The sequence below is a fragment of the Populus alba genome, chromosome 1 (assembly GCF_005239225.2).
Source record: "Populus alba chromosome 1, ASM523922v2, whole genome shotgun sequence".
Taxonomy (NCBI): domain Eukaryota; kingdom Viridiplantae; phylum Streptophyta; class Magnoliopsida; order Malpighiales; family Salicaceae; genus Populus; species Populus alba.
The window spans coordinates 34,995,367-35,019,642 of record NC_133284.1 but is presented as its reverse complement, the minus strand read 5'-3'; the positions used below and the strand labels follow the sequence as shown (position 1 = coordinate 35,019,642).

The following is a 24,276-nucleotide window of genomic DNA, read 5'->3' as shown; positions in this document are numbered from 1 at the left end:
TCAAGGCATGCTAGATACCTGAAATAGAATAAAAAATTAACATCAATAAAAACATTATATGAATAAATATAACTGAATTATTTTTAATTATTGAATATGAACTAATTAATACAATAAAAAATAAAAATGAACAAAATAATTAATTTTAATTAATACCATTAATACAAACACAACTTACATCATTTAAAAATAAGTCCAAATACAATAAATAAAAATAAATTTTACAATATATCATCATCATGTTGCTCATCATTATCATCACTCATAACCACATCATCATCATTGTAATCACCATTAACATCATCATCAAATTCTTCATCTAAAGCCCTTTCAACTTCTACCGAATTTGCTTGTAACTGAAGGAAATCACAATGGTTGATTTCTGTATAATATGATGCTTCAACAACCATATTTGGATCATCAAGTGTTTGAGTAGGAAGGACACGACATGGTTGAGAAATCTCATATGACTGAGCGACATCAAATGATCTCATATTGTTATCATCTTCAATAAATTCACTCATGTCAACATTATAGCGACTTCTAGCAATTGTCTTAATTACTGCCCACTATTTAGAAGATTTATTATCAGGTGGACATGTATAGTAGACTTGTGGACATTGTTGTGCTAGTACAAAATCTTCATTTCCATATAGTCGAGAAGTATGCTTGATTTCAACCAAACCATTTGAACGATGCATTCTAATTCCTCTTCTTGTATCATACCAATGTCATTTAAACATGAATACTTTGCACTTACTCCCCAAATATTTTAGCTGAACAACTTCTTCAAGCATTCCATAATAATCACATTCATTGTCATCATAGCAACATCCTTTCACACAAACCCCGCTATTCATCGTCTTTTTAAATCGACCATAACTTTGAGTGTGAAATTTGAAACCATTCACATAATACCCATTATAGCATTTAATTAAATTTGAAGGGCCCATAGCAAGTGCAAAGATTTGATTCCCAATTCCATTTGATTGATATTCAACCTACCATAACATTTAACACCATAATAAATATTTTTTTCAAAAATAAAATAATTTATTTAAAGAATAAAATTGCATCAAAAAATCATTATATAAAACTACTTACATTATTTTTTAACCAAACTGGAAAGATCTCTTTGCATAATTTTTCTATTTCAGCATCGCTCGCATGTGTTGTTGTGACTTTATCTCTTGAAGACATTGCCTAAATTATAAATAGTTTATTTTTAAAATTAAATTATTAAGAATAAAGTATATAAAAAAAATCCATACTTACTCTAAATAGGGCTTCAATTCTTCACAGTTGAAACAAATATAGTTATGTGCAATTTTCATTTCAGCATGTGACAATTGTCTTCTATACGATCTTCTGGACAATTTTTTCCTCGGGTAAGAAGAAATTAAAAGTTGTCCACCAAGACTTTTAAGGCCACCGTCATCATTCCTTGGAACTCGATTCCATATTGTTTGCACATCATCACAAAAATAATAAGATGCAAAATTGGTAATTTCATCAATCAAATATGCTTCACATATGGAACCCTCAACTTTAGCTTTATTGGTCACTTTTTTCTTCAAATAAAACATATACCTATATCATTGATATCAATTAGTTGGAGAAAAATGGAAAAGAATAAAAAATAATATGACATGAAAACATATTGTTTCAAATGGATACATCCATCGAATATTGAACGGAATCCTCTGAACTTTTACCTCATAAGGTAAATGTATTATCAAGTGTTCCATACAGTCAAAGAAGGATGGAGGAAAAATCTTTTCAAGTTTGCAAATAATTTCAATGATATTCATCTGCAACAACTCCATGTGTTGGACATTTAAACTTGTAGCACTAATGTCCCGAAAAAATACTAACAATTCAGTTAATAACTCCCACAGTAGCTTAGGCAAGTAAGGTCGAAAAGCAATTGGAAGAAGTCTCTGCATGAAAACATGACAATCATGACTTTTCATGCCTAAAACCTTACATTGTGCCTCTTTTACACACCGTGAGATGTTTGAAGCATAACCATCAGGAAAGGACAATTCTTTCATCCATGACAACACTTCTTGTTATTGTTTCTTGAAGATATAATAAGTGCCTTTAGGTTTGTAAACCCGACCACTTGCATCTTGTTGCAAATGTAAGTTAGGCTTCTTACAATACAACTGAATATCCAACCTAGCCTTTACATTGTCCTTGCTTCTATGAGGACAATCCATTACTACATAAAAAATATTGTCAAAGAAATTTTTTTCAATGTGCATGACATCAAGATACGAATCAAATTTGTATGCCAATATGGAAGCTCCCAGAAAATGTTTTTCTTCACCCAATTGTGTTTAACACCAAAGCCTGATATTTTGTCATTGTGAAATGAACTTCTAATATGCCCCTCCATAAAATTAGACACTTCAAATAACATTTCTGAACCAGATTGACAAGGTAAAGAAGGGAGCCATTATGTTACTCCTTTTAAAAACTTGTCTGATTGATATCTATATGGGTGATCCATAGGTAAGAATTGTCGATGACAGTCAAAAAATGTTATTTTCCCCCCATGCTTTAATCTAAAAGCTTTGCTATGCTCCATACAATAAGGACAATACAACTTGCCATGAGTACTCCAACCCGATAACATACCATAAGCTGGAAAATCACTAATGGTCCACATCAAAGCTGCCCTTAATTGAAAATATTTCTTCCTATATATATTATAGGTATTAACACCATCAAGCCATAGCTTTTTCAACTCATCAATTAATGGTCGTAGGAAAACATCAAGCTTTTTCCCCGGATTCTTCGGCCTAGGAATAATCATTGACAAAAACATGAATGGTCATGTCATGAACTTTCAAGGAGGAAAATTATAAACAGTCACAATTACTGGCCAACAAGAGTAGACATTTGAAGACATGTTAAATGGACTAAAACCATCAGTGCATAATCCTAATCAAATATTTCGTGGATCTGATGCAAAGTCTTGATGGTCTTGATTAAACTTCTTCCATGCCTCCCCATCAGATGGATGCACCATAACTCCATCATCGGACTTATGAAAATGATGCCATGTCATATCTTTGGCATGATGTGGAGACATGAATAGCCTTTGAAGTCTTGGTGTCAGGGGAAAGTATCAGAGTTGTTTCTCTGACTTATTAGAACCTTTACTAGTGGGATTTCTAGGTTTGTATCGTAAACTTCCACAAAAGTCACAATTTGTTTTCATTGCATCTACCCCATAGTACAACATACAATAATTAGGACACACATCATATTTATCATAACCAAGTCCAAGTGGCCGTATAAATTTCTTGGCATCATAGAAACTTGAAACTAAATTTCCATTATCAAGCATGCAACTTTTTGTAAATTTAGTAAATTTGTTGAAAGCAGTCTGAGTCAAATTTAGAGTTGACTTCATATTAAGCAATTGTACACAAGCAAATAATTTAGATTGCTTGGTACACCCATCCCATAAAGACTCTGCAACTTTAAGTAATTTATAAAATTTATCTGCCTCTAGATTTGGAAGTTCTTCTGCTACCATAGGACTAGAAACCTTATCATTAGAGTATGTATCACCAACCCCCATTGCATGCAGAACTATATTCCTATATGAATTTTCTTCAAAAACATCATTCACAAAATGACTGCACCCAACTAATGAAGGTCCAGCAATTATTGGTTCTGAAACATAAGGCTCTCCATGTACAGTCCAATTTTCATAATCAGGTAAAAATCCTCTTGAAAATAGGTGCTTATAAACATCTTCTTCCATTAAAAACTTCTGATTTTTGCACCTAACACAAGGACATCTAATTTTACCTCCAAATACATTTTCATCAATTGAAAATGCAAAATTGAAAAATCTTCATACACCCGCAATACATTTCGAACAAATATGACCATCCCTACGACGACGATACATCCATGATCGATCGTCCATATTAATCTATTTAACATAATTAAAACAAAAAAAAAAGAATATTATTTAATATATTTCTTAATCTATATTTAAAACTTTTATAACAAATTATCAAAATAACTTAATTAATATCTAGCTAATAATTTAAAAAATGAAAAACTTTTACAATACATCTTTTATTGCTAATTGTTTTTTTCATTCTCTAATTGAGAGATCATAAGATGTGATTTAATTTAACATTAACTAAAATATTAACTAAATTTGAGAAAAATCCAGTGTAAGCATTGTTAATAAAATTATCAATTGAGATATTTTTTTTGTTTGAGATGAAACACCGATATATTATTTTATTTTAAATTTATTAATTGTTGGTTGATGAAAATCTATGGATATTATGAATGTTTGTATTAAAATTTTAAATTATTTAAATTTTTACTTAAATCTATTAATTTATGTTTGCGTATGATTTTGGAGTTTCATATATACCTAGTTGTTAACTTCTCATCTCATGCACTACTCCCATATAGATTTTTTACAAGAGGATTATCCAAGAAGTTGTGTATGTATTTGCTTGCTTCTAGAAAATAAGGTTTTATTTATGGTCTGACTATGACTATATACTGGCAGTGAAATATACTAGATTTTATTGACCAACATTACTGTATGAAGAAATAATAAAACATGCTAAATTGTTGTGATGAATCTTATGTTATATTTTATATGTAACAACATTATTTAAGCATTGTGATCCAAGTAAGAGTAAATATTGCATTAGCATGTATGTGTTTAAGCATTTTTGCATTATGAACCAATATGCCAGGATAATGTTTAAAATACCGTAGCTATGTGACACTTCCACTTCCCCAATATTTTTAGCAAAGACTGTAGCAACACCAAATTAAGTAAGGGCTTCAAATATGCCAGGAAATTTTGTTTACAGGAAAAGGGGTATTGCCTCCCTCTTATAAGAAAGGCAAGCTGATTCTGACCCTTTGGAACTCAGAGACTTCTAGAGGTCCTGCCAAACTTGCAACCTGTAAAAGGTAGGATACAGGTTGTTTCCATATTCCACTTTAGAAATGCGAGAAATGTTAGGTAGTAGCCTCGATGCAATGCTTTTCTTTATCTGCATAACCTGTCCTATTGAGCTAGCTTTGGATTTGTGAATTGACCATGGCGTTGCCTTATGGCTTAGCAATTACTGCTGTATTAAGCATGGCCAGGTTCAGGCTAGATTATAAGCACATCAGCACATGGACGCGGAGATGAACCACCTCGACAGACAACATGCGCTATGAAAAGTTGATGGCATGTCTGTTGGAAAACTTAGTTAAAAATATGATTAAATATTGGTATATTAGAGGATAAATTAAAAATAAAGTCTATTTATTTTTAGGATTGTCATAACCTAATTTTTGATCATTTTATTTTAATTATTATTATTATTTTATTTACTGAAAGGATAAAAAAAAAATGATGATAAAAAATAATAATAATTGATAGAAAAACAAGTAAAATGAAATAAATGAAGAATTAATTAAAATTTGGATTAAGGGCAACATGATTGGAAGTTTTGGGGTTTAATTAAACTTTAGAATTAATCTAATTAAGCTTGGAATTAATTTAATTAATCCAATTAAAGGTTTAATTGGAGAATTGATAAATTTTTAGACTTAATTGAGCTTGGAATTAATTTAATTAATCCAATCAAGGGTTTAATTGGAGAATTTATTAAGTTTTGAGACTTAATTAAGCTTGAAATTAATTTAATTCATCCAATCAAGGGTTTAATTGAAGAATTGATAAGTTTTGAGACTTAATTAAGCTTGAAATTAATTTAATTAATCCAATCAGGGCCTTAATTAGAGAATTGATAAGTTTTCGACTTAATTGAACTTCGGATTTAATTAAATTAATGATATCAGGGACTTAATTGAGAGGAGAATCGGTTCTGCCATTGCTTTCATCCCTGCAGAAAACAACCCAAAAATCAGTAGAAGCCGGCACCTTCTTTCTCGGTTCCTTCATCATCTCAAAATCTATTGGAAGATGAAAGCAGACCGGACATAGGAACAAAAGGAAAAAACAGAAGGAAAGGTCTTAAGCAGGCGAGAGGCATCACCGCACTGCAAGTTTCTTCTCTGTTTCTAGAAGCAGGTACGTCGTTCCCCTCCATTTTTGTTCTTCATTCAAAGAAGAGTTGCAAGAACATTGTGCGAAGGTAATTTAATTACCTTCACACAGTTCAAGGCATGCGTGTGCTTTGACGCAGCCCAGCCGGGCCGGTTGGGTCCAGCCCACCCATGTGGGCTGAGCTGGGCCCAGCCCCAAAAAAATAAAAAATAAAAAACAGAAAAATAAAAAAATAAAAAATGTGTAATCATGAATAAAAATAATGTAAATTTATTGGTTTATTCACTGACGCTAGAGTCATGAATAAAAATACCGGTTTAAATTTATATTATTTTTATTCGTTGTATTTTATTTTATTTAGCTAGAAAAATAAAAAATATGTGCATGCATAAAAAAAAAAAATTATTCACTGACACTAGAGTAGTGAATAAAAAATATTGATCTAATTTTTTTTTCTTATAGCTACAAATTTTTACCAACACCAGAGTTGGAATTATTTGAGCTTGAATATTCAGTGGCGCCATAGTCAGGAATATTATGAACAAATCATCATAGCATAAACTAATAAACATTTAGCAATTTAAGACAAAACCAGCAATGCAGTCTGCCTTAGGCAAAACGTTTAAGGGGTGATAATATCTTCCATTTTATGTAACCAATCCCGAGCCATAGAATCTCTGTTGACTAGTTAGGGTTCCTAGTGACCATAATACTAGGTGGGGACTCTTCAAACAAGATTTTTTTTTCCTAAAGGAACAAGATGCCATAAATCTGTTCTTTTCCCATAATTCAAGAGAATTATTTTTAGGACCGTCGCGATGTCGGGTGCGAGAAGGATTATGATTTTATTGGAATTTAATCTCTCTTTAATATGAAATATTAACATGTTTTTCTTAGTTGGCATATTTTGGTTAAACCCAAAACCTCTAAAACAAACTTTATCTTACATAGAAAAGAAAAGAAAAAATCTTGGAGTTTATAAAATGAAAAGTTAAAAAGAATTTTAACTTGAGTCTGATCTATGAAAAATTATTTTTGATTTGTCCGGTTGATAAAAGGAAGAATTAGATTAGTTTTTCCAAGAATTATTTCAATGTTTTTGAGTTAAAAAATCACTTAATTTAAAGAAGAAAAAATCCATAGTTAATTCTGATTTCTTATAGGTAATCAAAGTTGTTAATGGGGAAAGTTCATCAACTTTTAATTCCTAAAATTCTCAATAAAAAGGAGCTAAAGAAAATTGTTTGGGTTTGGTTGATTCTGTATTTTTGGACATAATTTGACACTCTTTCTTCACATTTTTCTTATTTTTCTGCAATGATCTTCTAATTTTAAATCATTGTTTCTTCTCAAAAGTGCTCTTAATCCAGAGCTTATAATCAGTGCTTTAGAGGGATTCTTGAGTCCTATTTCCTTCATCTCCAAGAGCCAATGCAGCAACATATCCAAAGAATTAACAATACCCCCAGTAGCAATTACAAGTATATCACGATCATAGTTTTAAAACCCCGTCAGGCCCAGCGGGTCAACACGGGACCCGGCTAACCTGGGGCTGGAACCGGGCTGGGTTGATGAACAACCCGAAAAGGGAATTGGCCCGGAAAAACCCGGTCGAACCGGGTAAACCCAACTAAGACCCCGCTATTTTTTTTTTATATATATAAGTAAAATGACGTCGTTTTTGGCTTTAGCTTTTTACTATCAATTAATCAAACCATCTGCAACACGAAGACAAAATAAACCCAATCTCTTCAATCTTTGAAGCCATATCAGTTGCAAAGAAGAGCAAACAAATTTAAGCCACATGCAAAAGACTTGAAGGCAAGTCATACCAGATTTTGTCCCCATCTCTCTTTTGGCCCTCAACAAATACTAGATATGTTTTTGCAGGGTGTTTGTTTCTTTTTTTGATTTGGCTCTCTTTAGTTCAGATCTGCAAATCAAGGTTAGATGAAGTTTCTGTTACTTATTTCTCTAGTGGAAATAGAGAGATCAATAACCGGGATTCCTTCTTTGACACAACTTTAAACATTGAACATGGATAGTTTCTGTTGATTACAAGAGTGGAGTAAAAAAAGGGGGGAAAGAGAGGAAAGGGTGAAGGGAGGTGAGCAAGACAATTTCTGCAGCTTTTGAATGTAGAGAGAATTTCTCAATATTGTGGGGTAAGGTGCCGTGTGAGATTTTAAGAACAGGGATAAGAGGGAGGCATGGGCGTGAGTATAACACCCTTAAATTATGATGTCATGAAATCTCAACCATTTCTTTACTAATATCAAGTATTGCATAATATGTCGAAGATTGTGGGAATTTTTATTTTTTAAAAAACATTTCGGCAGAGTTTCCTTTGTTTTTTGATGTTACCAAGTTATCGACTATACTTCATTCAATCACAATACTCAAAACTTTCATTTTAATCCAAGCATCCTGGATCATATCTCATCTCATCTCATCATACAATATTCCACATAGCTATACTTCATTGTATTTTCTCAACCTTACATCATCAACATATAAAACATTAATTACAAACAATTATAAATTCAAAAGATTCATATTGAACTAATTATCACATTAACATGCATCCATCTTTTAAACATGCATGATTATAATTAATAAATATTCTTTTCGAGTAGTTTAATAATATTGATTCCTTACTCATACTTTTTAAATGTATAAGTACCAAAAGCAAACATCTTCATGACACATATATTACAATCTATGTATAATACAAATTACATATAAAGCAAATATATTACATCCCACAAAATAAACAGATTAAAACACAAAGCCTATATCTAACGCTCTGCATCACTTCGTGAACAAACTATATACATAACATTAATAAGAAATAAGGAAGATAACACATTAAAAATGATAAAGCTATTATGTGCACAAGTCTTCAAAATATATCAACATTAATAACCCATTTATGATTTATTAATCTTATACTTATAAGACCTCTGTAACCAACACTCATTGTTTAATATATATATATATATATATATATTTTGGTAATTCATAAATTTTACCTCAAACCCGACTAACCCTCTTAAATGGCCAACATCCGGCTATTCTCTATCAATAGCCAATATAACTGATAATTCCATACGAATTACCCAACATCTGGTAATTCTATACGAATTACCCAACATCCGGCTATTCTTTATAATAGTCAATCTAACCGGTAACTCCATATGAACCGGTAATTCCATACTATTCTATACTAACCGGTAATCCATGCTAACTGGTAATCTATACGAACCACCCGACATCCCCATTATAATACCAATAGTTTCTTCTTCTACTTCTTCCATATCAACATATCATAAACAACTCATAACTACTAATGAAACTTTGAATTTTAAAGAAAGAGACGAATCACCTACCGTCTGCTCGTGATGGCCCGACTCCTCCTGCCTGATGCCCTACTCCCGAAACAACTCCTGAATAAATCAAATTGCACTACATTATTATTTCTCCTACGTGCCTAAATTTGAAGCACGTAATATATATATATATATATATATATATATATATATATATATATTTTAATTGGGGTTTACACCAAAATTTTCATTCATTTATCACTTCATTTTCAACATATAGTTTTAATCAATTTTCTTCTTTTAATTCACTTAAAGAATTCTCCCATAAACTATTCCACCATTTATTTATTCCTTCTTTTCACATTCTCATGATGTTTCTTCACTTGTTCATATTTTGAATACTTCACATAAGATAAAGAACATCATTTCTCAAACATAAAACAATCAAAACTTCATCCCTATATTTCCTCATCCTTAATTACAAGTTCTTTTCTTCAAAATTATTCAATTTCTTTCTTAATTGCTACTTACATTCACTATTTCTATACTATTCTACCTCAATTCCATCATGTTTACTACTTTTCTCAAAACCCCCAAATTCTCATAAGAACCCTAATTTAACAAAAATCAAGAATATAAGAAATTAAATCAAATTTTATTGTCATTATTTGATAACTTACTCAAATAAACCCAAAAACACTTCATTCAAGTAATAATCTAACTTTTTCATGCTTACCAAGCTAAGTTCTCCCAACTTTTCTTCTCCTCCTAGTGTGGCCAGCCCTCCTCACCTTTCTTATGTCTTCCTTCACTTGATTCTTCCTAAATTTAATGTTCTAAGTCTTTCAATCTTACAAGTTTCAAAGCTCTCTCTAACTTTTTCTTGTTTTTCTCTTGATTTCTCACGTCCTTCTCTTATTTTTTTTTTTCTTTCCACTTTTGTTACTGCCCAGTCGGCAGTTCATAATAAAAAGGGGCTGCCTTGTATTAGTTTTAATGAAAAATTACCATTTTACCCTTAATGAGCCTTTTTGCTTCCATTTGACAGTCCTTATTCTTTGCTAGCACTACCGAGCTCCGTTCATCCTAAAATTTTAACCAGATTTTATTCAATATATTTTAAGGTTCCTCATAAAATTTCAGCTCAATCTGATGGCCATATTTAAAATTACGCTCAATAATGTAAGACTAGTCAAATTGTAATTTTTCGTCAACTTTTCCGAATTTCTCTAAAAATTCTGAAATTTTAACCAAAGCTAAGGAATCATATTAGAAGGCTCCAAGAAAAGTTTTAGAATTTTCTGATAACCCGATCGAGAGTTATGAATTTTTTTCTTTTTGTTTTACATGAAACTAGTCAATTTATAATTTTTTGCCTAGAGGTTTTACAGTGAGAGTAAAACAACCAAAGAGAGCCAAATTAAGTGGCTGTTTGGTAGTGTGGTGCGGGTGAGGTTCACCCGCAACCACACTACCAGGTGTTTGGTAAAGAAGAAAAAATGTGGTTGCCCACTAATTTTAGAAGGTTGTGAGAAGCAGCAAAATGCTGCTTCTCATGCTGAGTGCGCTTTTAAATTTTTGATCTTTGATCGCAATTAATTATGTTTTAGTTAAAAAAAAATTTAGTTTTTCTACCAAAAAATTAAAAGAAAATCACTTGATGACGTAATAAAGATTCACGGCAATATTTAAATTAAAATCGCAACTTTTTTCAAACACCTTGAAAAGAGCTGTTTAGAAAAGTAAATCATGCTCTGACAATTAATGAAAATTTCACCGGAAATATTTCTTTTTTTTTGTTGACCCAAGTTAACCCGAGTCAACCCATCTGACCCATGACCGAATCATTCTAAAACTACCGGGTCGGGTTTTAAAACTATGATCACGATATCTATTCCCCTAGGAAATAGTGAAATTAAACCTTCCTTAAAGTATATGAACAAGAAATTCACAAGTGATTCGACATTCCCGAACAGTCAATTGTAAACAGTAATCAACATTTCAAGATTATTTAGCAGCAGGAGAGGATATCAGAATGAAGAAAAACATAATAGCAGACTCAAAATTATATACAAAATGGTGTTATAGGTTGTTTTTTAGATGGAGTATGCACAGATTTTTGCCATGGGAGATCTACAATTGTTTTGGGCAAATAAAAAGCTATTATAGGCTTAGAAAAGAAACTAGGTATTAGACATTGTTTTCTAGCCATTAGAAGAACCAGCTAACTGTTTTATAATCGGTCTAATCGTTTTGAGAATCGATCAGATCTTTTTAAAATCGGTTTGATCGTTTAAAAGAATCCCAAGAAAAAAAAAATCAATGATCAAAACCAGAAAAAAAAAGGGATCAAAATTAACTCCAATTTTTAAAACAATCCTACCATTATTTCTTTGTTTCAATTTTGGTCCCCTCACTTTCAATTTCTTACAAACAACAAAATTGAGTTCTTTCTCATGAAATTGAGAACAAACTTGATGCCAACATGTTTTTTCAAGATAACTCTAGCCACATAAAAGGAAAATCAAAATAAACCATCAACTCTAAATCTTAATTAACATAATATCAAAGGATGAAATTTAAAATGAAAAAAATTAGATTACCAAAGAAAAAAATAGAAAAAAAAAACATTGTGCAAATCCACAATGTTTGTTCTTAGAGGTCACATTGTTTTCATGGTGAAACATTAGTTTTTTTTTTTTTTTTTAATTTTTATACTAGATAGGTGGCCTGTGTTACGCTGCGAGCCTTGCCAAACTTTTTCCAATGCTAAAATAGATGTTTAAACAACGATAGTCTTAGACAACCCAAGTTAAATTAACTAAAATGCAGCCTGGGATATAAGCCTGAAAGAACCCAAAAAAAAAAAACAAAAAAAAGTTGTAAAGTTTAAGGCCTAATAACTTAATGTCAAAGATGAAAAAAAAACCTTCAAAAAATACAAGGCCGAAGAAGAAAATCGGAGTCAGCTTGTGGTAACTTGACAAACCAACCACACATGATATGAGATCGGGAAAAAAAATTCAAAAGGATGACCTAGTAAGAAAACCAAAATTAAATAAAAAAAAAAACATCAAAAAAAAACACTAAGCCAATACGGGTTAACTTTACCAACCCACTTTTGGAATAACCCAACAATAAGAAAAGTGAAAAAATAACGAAGCTCAAGGGAAAATAATTTAATGCAGAATGATGGAATTGAAAAAAAACATCTAGGGAAAAATTCAATCAAGTCAAGTTAATTGGACTAACCCACCACACATGACATTAGATCGGGATAAAAAAATAGATCTCCAAAAGAAGGGCCTCACAAAAAAGGCCTAAGTTAAATAAAAAAAAATTGTGAATGAAAGCAAGATAAGTCAGGTTAGCTTGACCAACCCACTCTCGAGATAACGAAACAGAAAGAGAAGCGGAAAAATAACAAAGCTCAAGGAAAATTATTTAATGCAAAATGATGAAATTAAAAAAAAAAAGTCATAAAAAAAGAAGGAAAAAATCTAAGGCAATCATGGTTAATTTGACTAACTTATTACCCGCGATATGAGATTGTGATAACTCAACAAAAAAAAAAAACACAAAAAACAATGAAAGCTAAGGGTTTAATAACCAAATATCAAATGATGAATTTGAAAATAATAATCAATTTTGAATAAAGGACTGCATTGTTGAAAGGCAACCATGAAAAAATAACAAAGTAAAATATCCAACCGAAAAGCAATTTAAACCAAAACAATGCAGACAAAACATGACTTAAAAAAATTACAAAAAATAATTAGGGGATAAATTGAAAAACAAAAAAAAAAACCCCAAGAGTATATAAAAAAACATTATTGAAAGCATAAGGACTAAAATTGGATAAAAATTACCAAATGAAATTAAATGTTGATGGATAAATTTGAAAAAAAGATAAATCAAGAAAAGAATAAGAATATAGCAATTAAAAGAATGAGGATAAAAAATGAATTAAAAAAAAATGCAATAAAATCAAAAGGAAAAATTGCAAAAAAAAAATAATCAAGAACAGTATAAAGCACAACAATAGAGAATTTAAAAGAAGGACTAAACCCGATAAAAAAATCAAATTGAATAAAATGCTCAATGATGAAGTTGAAAAAATCCAAACTTAAAAAAGCATCAAAAGCCAAATAAACAATAATTAAAAGGTGGACCAAAATTACAAACTGGAGGATGCCATTGTTTTTTTGGAAGTTCAGGTGTGTTTTTCTAGGAAATGAGAGAAAAAAAAGAAAATAGAAAGAATCTCCATTGCAGCCCAACCAAACCTCATTTATGAGCAAACACCATATTGCTTGAAAGAGGACGACGTGTTGCTTCCAACATCATGGTGGAAGCAGGACTTTGACCACTACAGGGTCCCTCACGCGTCACTTGAATGGAGCGAAGGCCATGAAGCGCTGATGCGTGAAATGTGCATCAACTAATTTTTTTTAATAATATTTAAAAACTTAAAATTACCAAGCCGCTTTGACAAAACCTAAAAATAACAACAAAAGCAATTGAAAAGGATCAAAATACTCTCTCAAAGAGCCTTTGTTTTTTAAAATTGCAAGGTTAATTCTAATACTTTTATTGTTTTTTTTTTAAAGAAAAAGATGGAGAAGCCCTTTTATGCATGTATATTTGTTTTTTCTTCTAAAGGCATGACTATAACTTTATTGTTCAATTTTTTAAAAAGACAAAAAAACCCTTTACCCAAAGAATTTTTTTTTTTTGCTTTTGATGGCATAATATTCATTGTACCGTAACAAAAAAAAAAAAACATTTAGATTATTTTGTCCTCAATCAATTTTGCAATGACAAATGTATCTCATGGAAATGACATTTCTACCCCAATTATAGGCTTAATTAGCTTTTTTTTGGCAATGAAAAAAATTATATTTATATTGTTTCAATCTATAGTTTTTTGTATTTAGGACCATAGTAAGAGATGAGCTCATTTAGTTTTTTTTTTTTTTTTTTTTTTGTAATAATAATGAAAAGAGAATTATGATAACAAATCAAAATTAAATTATAATAATATAATTGATATTGATAATTTCCTCCAATGATTTTGTGGGATTTCTTAATTAATTTTAATTTTTTTATAATCATCTTTATATTATATTTTTCAATATTCTTAATTAGTATATGTGGGTCCATAACACTGCTATTGATGAAAACTGTGATTAAGGCCTCGTTTGTTCGAGCAGAAAGTGGTTTCTTAGAAATTATTTTTCAAACTTTTATGTGTTTGTTTGCTATTAGAAAAAATAGATCAACAGAAAAGACTTTCTAGTCAAAGAAAAATTTGACTTGGTTTCTAGGAAAGTGTTTTCTTTTTATTTTAGGAAGAAAACACTTTTCTAGAAGTTGTGAAAAATTTAAAAATATCATATTATTCGGTGATTATAAAACATTTGGTCTTCAAACTTTTAATTTCTATATATTTTCTTTTAAACCTTTTTTTTTTTCAATTTCACTACGTAACATTTGATTTAATTTGATTTTTATTTTAATTTTGGTCCTCATTTAATTTTATGATTGTTATTTGCTTTTCTCTTATTATTTTTTTTAATTGAAATTTTTTATCTATCAAATTTGGTCCTTATTATTTTGATGGTTACTTATTTTACTTGAAATAATTTATGAAATTGTAATTATTATTATTTTAATTTCATCATTTTTTAATTTTTTTTATCTTTAGATTTGATCTCAATTCTTTTGATTATTATTTATTTTATTTGATATAATTTATGAAATTAATTCTTTTTTTTCAATTTCATTCTCATTCAACCTTTTAATTTTTAATATTTGTTCCTTATTATTTTAATAACTTGAAAAAAAAATATTAATAAGTTTTTTTTGCAGCTCATTTTCCATGACATAACCAAACACTAAAAAGTATTTTTCAACTTATTTTTTATGACACTATCAAATATAAAAATAATTTATTTTTTTAGAAATTCATTTTCCAAAAAAAATTATTTTTTTAAAAAATTATTTTTCAGTTTAAAAAAGGGTGTAAGATGAAAAGGTAGCAAATGGTCACAGCTTCATTTGAAACTACAGTGAACAAATTTGCATGGACGGCTAGGAACAAAACGTGGATTGAATAATTGTTTTTGCATGTTAGAATAGAATAATTCACAATCAATTGACAATTTTATATGGAAGAAATGTCAACGCTTGAAGCAGGTATTTTTTATTATATCATGTTTCGTGCATTCTTAGTATTTTATTTATTGGTTAAAATTTTTGGATGGTTCTTTAATATAATATTTATTTATTTATTTTAATTGAAATGATTTTTCAATTTTTAATTTTGTCATACCCGGACTCACTCAACCCGTGATTTGACTTGATAGTAAACACTTGTGCTATGGCTGATAATTTATTGTGGTTTGTGCAGTCATCCCATAATAGTTCGTCAGAATCTTTCAACAAATCAAAAAACCTAGCTACATCTGGATTTGGTTCTTCTTCTATAATTGGACATTGACTGACATTACCTTGATTCATTCTCATTGCATCCATAACCATATTTATGTAAGGATTAGTGTTGTCATTTGACGCTTCATGCACGTTGCTAGCACCAGAAGTTGACCCAACCACCGTTTCTCCCATTCTCCTCTTACTAACAAATATATTAACACTGGTAATTCTCCATAAACCCTTTGTGTAGAAGATGCATCATTACAACATCTGGATGAAGATATTTTTTATTTTGACACTTCCTGCATGGACACCTAATATCGCCTCCAGTAAAATTTCTGGGAATAGATGTTGCGAAATTAATAAAACCCTAAACCTCGTTACAATAATCCATCCTCCGCAATCCTTGGGGTGAATATTGATACATCCATGAACAATCATCCATGACTTATATCAAACCTCTATAAAATTATAATGACATCATGTATTAATTAACTAAGTTAGGTAAATAAACTTGCAAAAAATATTAGTTTACCTCGAGATTATCCAACAAACCAATCACAACTTCTCATAAATATTAAATATTCATTATCATTTATTAACGTCCATACAAATTAATATATATAAATTTACAAAAATTAACACACCACAATACCATTGATAAAATTTAAAATGGACCCATTAAGCAAGCTATTAATTAATTCAAAACAACACATATAATTCGATAATCCCATAAAGTTTTAACAATTTACAAACAAATACAATCTTACAAAATCTAAAACAAACCATAACAGGTATAAAATTATACATTCATATACTACAAGTTTGTTTGAGAAATAACAATAAAACATGTACATCTACTAACAAAATACTTATACTAAAAAAATGACATTTAAATGTTAAAATTTAAAAAGATAGAATTACTTACAAAAATTGATAAGATCCGTCGGCAAATCAGAACACGGATGCTGTGACCATAAAACTTCAAGAAATATAACTTGTTGTGCTGAGATGAGGGAGATTTTTGTTTGGGGGCTTGTTGTTTGCAGATGGGAAGAGTTGGGATTAGGAAGAAGAAGGAGAAATAGACGAGGAGAGGGTCGACAGGTAGGGAATTATATTAACTTTTTTCGACGGTTTCACCAACGGATTATTTCGTCGGTGATTCCATCGGATATTCTGATAAAAAAAATCAACACGTCACCGTACGGATCCACCATTTCAAATTTGTCGGTGATTATGTCGATGTTTTTTAACGGTGAAACTAGTCACGTCACTGTAGGGAACCTGTTGTTTTGAATTCGTCAGTGATTCCGTCGGAAAAAACCACCCGCCAAAACCTCCACATAAGTGACTCACCTTTTTTTTTTAATTCTGAACTTTCCGTCCGTAATTCAGTCGATAACTATTGATGGATAGTCAGTCGATAACTATCGATGGATAGTGTCTGTCAGTAATTACTGACTGAATTACAGACATAAAAAATTCTATCGGTAAATCCGTTGCTATTAAATAAATTTCTGGTAGCGATGAAAGCTAGCAAATGGTCACAGCTTCATTTGAAACTACGGTCGACAAATTTGCATGGACGGCTAGGAACAAAACGTGGATTGAATAATTGATTTTGCAAGTTAGAATAGAATAATTCACAATCAATTGACAATTTTATATTGAAGAAATGTCAACGCTTGAAGCAGGAATTTTTTTATTATATCATGTTTCTTGCATTCTTAGTATTTTATTTATTAGTTAAAATTTTTGGATGGTTCTTTAATATAATATTTGTTTAATTTTTTAATTGAAATGACTTTTCAATATATTAAAAGCAAAAATTTTTAAAGAAACATTATAAATAAAAATCCATTTATTAGCACAAGAATTACTATTTTTTAATTATATAGCTCGATACATCGCCAATCAAAAGAAAGATACAAAGGAAATTGCTTCAACCAAAGTAAAATAATACTAATTTAGTAGGATTATCGATACTTGAAATTGCTTGCCATGCATTCGGGCTTCTAACTTATTTTTTTTTGTTAGAAAGAGTTTTTACCAATTGATCCAGGTTCCGATGAGAACCATTACCGTCCAAAGCTGCCTCCTCTGCCTTGGTTTTCCATTCCATTGCCTTCTTTTTCATTGCTTTTCCCTTCTCTCCCTCCATTAATTCTCTCACAAGTTTCTCCACTTCATCTCTTTTCACATTGTTGTCTATCTCCATGCCAATGCCCCATTGATCGGTACAGGCAAGCCTACAGTTGGTCTGTTGCTCAGCGAAAAATGGCCAACAAACCATTGGTACGCCACCACAGATACTGTCCAACGTTGAATTCCACCCCATGTGACTTAGAAACCCTCCTATGGAAGGATGCTTCAACACTTGTTCTTGGGGACACCAGCTTACAAGCATGCCTCTATCCTTTGTTTCAGATAAAAATTCAGGTGGCAACATTGCGGCTTCACCTACAACAATATCAGGTCTTATTATCCATAAAAAAGTTTGGTTGCTGTTGGCTAGTCCCCAAGCAAATTCTATCATTTGTTGGGGTGTTATTACAGTGATGCTACCAAAATTTACGTACACCACAGATTTTGGTTCTTTGGAATCAAGCCATTCAATACACTCTGGCTGTTCTTTCCAAAGATTGGAGCCAATATTTTTCAGATCACCATTTGGAATCTGATCAACAAGCAATTGAAGAGGACCGACAGTGTAAATTGGAGGAAACATTGGGGAGAGAGCATCCAAAACATCTTGTTCGAAGGAGTCGAATGTGTTAAGAATGACAGCAGAAGCTCTCGAAGTTCTGTCTATTTCTCTTTTCACGAATTGCAGCATGACGTCGTTTACGTCTGTAGTTCTGATAAAAGTTGGAAGATCCTTCAAACGAATATCTTTCATTCCAGGAATCCAGTCTACTGGTGTTTCTAAGTAGCCATTTGTTAGATCCCTCGAATCTGCAAATAATAAGTTAAGATTAATTTCATCAGCATATTTAATAGGAAATAGGTAGGTAAATTAATTATGCAAAAACTATAACTTATACTGCACTATCAAAAACAATTTATCGTAAATTCATGCACCAATTAATGTCTTAAGAAAGTTGTTTACCTTTCAGAGGTATTAAGCCTCTTTCGATGAGAGGACGATACTGCGAGTAGCCCAAAACACCACAGGCGCTAGGTGTCCAAAACACTGCTTCAGGAATTCCAAATTCTTCAGCTGCATCAAGACTGAAACTCATGCAAGCATCAGCGACAATACATGTCACCTGGGGCACAACACCTGAGGAGTTGAGTTTGGCAAGAAGATCACATAGTGGGGCTAAAGCAGTTTGGGAGGTGTATTTGCAAATAGATGGGATATCTTGAGTGGCATCAGCAATATCTGACGATGGAAGACCGTCAGGGATAGTCTCAAACTGGAAGTCTGGGAAGCCATCAAGGGAGTTGGTGCCTCTAGACTTGAGCAAGCGTTTGTGATTATACTCTGTATTAACAAAGGTTACGTGAAAGCCTTTGAAGTGGAGTAGTTTTGCTAGTTTGAGCATAGGGTTTATGTGACCCTGAGCTGGAAAAGGGACGCACACAGCATGAGGTTTAACGTCAGCCGGAACTAAGGAACCCATCTCTCTGTGTTTTCCTAATCACACAAAAGGATTGGATGGCTATTAAAAGTGGAAATACATGGCCTTTTATAGAAAAGAAGGGTTCATACTCCCCTTGTCTTCGAGTATTATTTTTTTTTTCATAAGAATATTAAAAATTGTTGTGTTAATAATATAATTATCATTTCTAGTAGAGTTGGGAAAGCGGGAAGGATCATGCATAGTTGTCATATATATATATATATATATATATATATATATATATATATATATTCAGATCAAATTAAGTATATTAACCTTCCCATACCGACGACACATGGTCCATTCAAGGGTTCTGAATTGGAGTCAAAATATATAAATGAAAGGAAAATCAAACTATAATTCAATATATCAATTAGGGAAAGATAAAAAAAAAGAAAAAAAGAAGGTGAATTGAACTTGGACTTCAGCTGGAATCCAACCTGTCGGTTCTAGTTGAAGCTGAATGTTTGGTAACTATAAATTGAACTAAACTTGCAAACACCAATAGTAACTCTTTGGTTTTCGAAAGAAAAAAAAAAAAGGATAGAGATTCTGGTCCGGCAAGCGCTATATAGAGATAAAAAATTGATGGGACATGTCTAATATAAATTAAAAATCTGGAAATAAATTGAACGTCATTTTATTTATGGCCGGCATGTGCTATATATATATATATATATATATATATAATACACCACTTCTTAGCATTTACTCAAAGCTCTAGGTTTGACTTAAGGATATCTCCTCCGCCGTACTCAACGGTTGCCCTTTCTAATAAATATTCTATTAGCAGGCTTGGCTTGTCATGCTTATCTGTTCGTCGACGTTCCTAGAGGCAAAGAAAGCAAAACGAGATGCTTATGTAATCAATGGTCACATATACAGTAACAGAAAACATATTATACTAAATACTATTATATTCATCATCGCTCCGCTGCTGCGGGTCAGACTGCTATAAAAAAAGTTAAGAGTTTGAAGATTTATTTGGCAGCAGTATGAAATATAATTAAGCGTTCAATCTTGAAATTGTTAAATTGATTTTTAATTTAGTCTAACAACTGTAACAACTGTTAAAAGTGAATTATTTAATTTAATGGATCTGAAACTAACTTGAATGACCAGTAAAAATATCTAATAATTTTAGAATAAACTTTAAGATATATATATAGAGCTAATTTCAAATTGAAGCGATCTTGGTTACTCTACGACCTAGATCATGGATTTTAATAGGTTTAATAACTTGTTTTTATAATTTATTTTTATTTAATTTTATGATAACATTAACTACTTTAAAAAACGAGCACTAACTCTAAAAGAAATTATTTGAGATTATGATAACCCTATAAAAAATAAAAATAAAAATAAACCATGAATTTCACTTCTCAACCAATCCAATATTAAAAAAGAGAAAAAAAATTAGAAAAATTAAAGGATCAAAAACTTAAATAAAAAACATATTAGGTTTAATAGGTAAATCCTCTAAATTTGTAAATTAGATAACCCAGGTTAATATGTCAAATCTGCAAACTGAGGAATAGATTTGACGGGGTTAATAACTTGTTTTGTTTCCTAAAATACTGTTTATTTAACTATATAATACAAAAAAATAGATGATTGCAAAATCGAGCTTCAAACACATACTAGAACTACTTTTTAAGAGTATGATAACCTCATAGAAATTAAAAGGAAATAAATCATGAAAATGAATTCTTAATTAGTCCAATATTTAATGGTGAAATTGAAAAAAAAAATGAAAAGTTAAACTTGTCATACCTGTCAACAAACCCATGGACTTTCTAAAATTTAATAAGTTTTTTTTTTCAAAACTATTTTTTTTTAATTATATGATACAAAGAAAAATAGATAATCACATAATCTAGTTCAATTAGAAAAAAAAAAAAAAAAAAAAAAAAGGTACCCTGCTAAACTCACAAACCGGGATAATCAGAGTTGCCTTGCCAATCTCGCAAATCGGGTCATTAACTTCACAAAATTTAATAACCTAGTTTTTAAAAAATATATATTTTTATTTAACTAAACTTTGTAAAAAACAAATAGACTATATCGCGATTCTGAGATAGTTTTCTGATACCAACCTAATGCTGAGATATCTTTTTGATACTACGATAACCATATGAAAGACAAATTAAAATAAATTATCAACTCTCAATTACCATAAACACATCATATAAAGACTAAATTAAAAAGAAAATCAATAACAAAAAATATAAAGAGGGGTCAAAATAAAATAAAAATAAAAATATTATGGATTACTATTGTAATCCCCAATACTAATGTGTGTGGGGAAATATTGTTTTCCTCACACCTTTTAACTTTATACTTAATTAAAACATGTGGGATATTCACTAGAGATGCGAACACTATTCACGCACACACAGATCATTGTGAAGGGCCATGTTTATTTTTTGACAATTTATTTTATTCCTTAAATTTTTATTTTAGGTGATTTGATCCTAATTTAAGACCAATTGCTTCAAATTTCTTAGTCAATGGTTATATTGGAAGAATAGGGACATAAATGAAAAATGGTGGCATTCTAGAAGTTTTAGGAAAGATACATTTTGGTCCTCTAACTTTCAAAATAACATAAATTATACGAATATCATGCTTCATTTTTTTTTCGAATATAATTTTGATACAAAAATTTATTTTTGTTATTTTAGTCCTGGTTGAGAGAGAAGAGAGAGAGGTTGTTGGATTCCTGGAAAAAGAAAAATATCATTGACACCGATTTATGCCATCAAAATAGTCGATGTTTTTTTGTCAAATGATTACATTTCATAATAAGAGTTCATATAGGTGGTTTTTTTTTAACCTTTATAGTTCATGAAAATAAACATATATGAGTTCAATTTGATTTTTGGTTTTAGTTTAATTTTGATTTTTGGGAAGATGTTTTGGTTTTTCTCGAGGCCAGGGATAGGTTTATAACAATTCAAAATGTGTTTTGGGTAAAAATGAGTTGAAAAAATAGTTTTTTTTGGTAAAAAAACATTAAGTCCCGGTTTTTAGCTACCATAATGATCAAAATTTGAGCAAATCAAATGAGGCGTTGTCTATTTTTTTTTTCAAAATAAACATCCACCGTAGTTGCAACTAAAAAAAGGCCTCGCTATGCGGGCCTTGACAAAACAGGTTAGACCCAACAACGTTTGGTGTTTGCTTTATTCTTCTTTTTTTTCTAAAATATTTTATTTCTAAGTATTTTTTTATATGGTTTTTTTTCTCTAAATTGTTTTATTTGTATTTACATTAATACTCATTCTCACTTTCATTTTGTTTAGAGAGCATATTTTAAATGACAATTATTATTTTTTTTGTTATACATTTAAATTTTAAAGACATTTTATGATTCATCTATAATTTGTTTTTATCTTTTGTATAGATGAACTTTATTTAAAAAAAAAAAATTATTTCCAAACAATATTTATAATATGTGCAACATTGCATAGTATTTGTTTTTTCTTTTATTTTATTCAATGAATTTAATTTATTTCCATATTTCTATTATTGTTTGTTTGAATAAAAATATAATCTTAATAGAAAAAGACCCAACAACGTTTGGTGTTTGCTTTATTCTTCTTTTTTTTCTAAAATATTTTATTTCTAAGTATTTTTAGATTATGTTAATGACTCCATCAGTGAGTATAAAGTTTATGAATGGATGTTAATCTGTCAATTAGTTCTAATCCCATGCATTTTCTGTCAGACTCTCTATAATTCTATGACTATTTTAGAGTTTGTCAGTGAGTATAAAGTTTAATAATGTATGCTAATTTGTTAGTCAATCTATCATTTGATTCTAATTTCATGCATTTCTTGCCAAACTCTGTAATTCTTTGATCATTTAATAATTGTTGGTGAGTTCATTGGTAATTTATTATTTTTTAAATCGTTGATTGATTCATTGATGGTTATTAAATAATTTATAATTTTTTTTTTATTTTTATCGGTGATTTCATAGGTGAAATTAAAAAAATATATATTTTATTATATATTGGTTATAATCCATATCCAGCTTAATTAAACAATAATAACAACAACAACAACAACATTCATAACTTATTCAATAACAACTTGTATTTATAACTTATTCAACAACAACTTATTAAAATCATAACCAAATAATAAATGCTTGATAAATATAAAAAATATAGTGCATTATAAAGTGACAAAAAATATGTTAATTACATAATGATGTTTCACATCTAAAATCAATTCAAATCCTTTTTAATTTAAATCCTCCTCATCTTCATTTTTATCTTCATGTCCATCACTATCTTCTTCGTTGAACTAAAGTTGTTTGATTTCTTTATCTTCATCCATTTTTATCTGTCTAGGTTATCAACGTTTATAATAAGAAAATATAGGCAAATTCCCACTATAAGACATTTCATATGCTAAATGTATATGTAGATACTTCATTGAATCGAAGAAGAATGAAGGGGAGATTATTTCAAGTTTGCAGATTATCTCAATGATGTTCATTTAAATGTTGCTTAATGTGTTATGGCTGCAACTTGTTCAAGTAAACATCTCTAAAAAATAATTAATCTTCGTGAGTGCATCTCATATCCCTTTTGAAAACAAATCGCCACAAGCAATTGGAATGAATATTTACATAAAGTCATAACAGCCATGACTTTAATCCCATGCAATCTTCATTCCTTCAAATTCATCAATCTAGCGATGTTTGAAGCATATCCATTAAGAAATCACAGACTCTTATGAAGCCATTCATACATAAGAAATAATACCTTTTTTTATCTAAGGTGATAATGGCTTTGGACTTTGCAACATT

At 30.2% G+C, this 24,276-nt stretch overlaps 1 protein-coding gene, 1 long non-coding RNA gene and 1 pseudogene across 2 annotated transcripts; all 3 read right to left on the bottom strand.

Annotated features, from left to right (window-relative positions):
* Positions 1 to 2,461: 2,461 nt before the first annotated feature.
* Positions 2,462 to 3,781, bottom strand: LOC140955216 (uncharacterized; annotated as a pseudogene).
* Positions 3,782 to 8,697: 4,916 nt separating this feature from the next.
* LOC118055270 (uncharacterized) lies at positions 8,698 to 10,316 on the bottom strand. Its single transcript, XR_004688631.2, has 3 exons — positions 10,127 to 10,316; positions 9,451 to 9,507; positions 8,698 to 8,888 (listed from the first exon to the last, which is right to left on the bottom strand). It is a non-coding gene; the product is annotated as an uncharacterized lncRNA (long non-coding RNA).
* A 7,355-nt stretch (positions 10,317 to 17,671) lies between these two features.
* On the bottom strand, positions 17,672 to 19,498 carry LOC118055266 (7-deoxyloganetin glucosyltransferase-like). Its single transcript, XM_035067114.2, has 2 exons — positions 18,938 to 19,498; positions 17,672 to 18,783 (listed from the first exon to the last, which is right to left on the bottom strand). The coding sequence occupies exons 1-2, from the start codon at positions 19,452 to 19,454 to the stop codon at positions 17,849 to 17,851; spliced, it is 1,452 nt and encodes a 483-aa protein (XP_034923005.1). The 5' UTR covers positions 19,455 to 19,498; the 3' UTR covers positions 17,672 to 17,848.
* Positions 19,499 to 24,276: the final 4,778 nt, after the last annotated feature.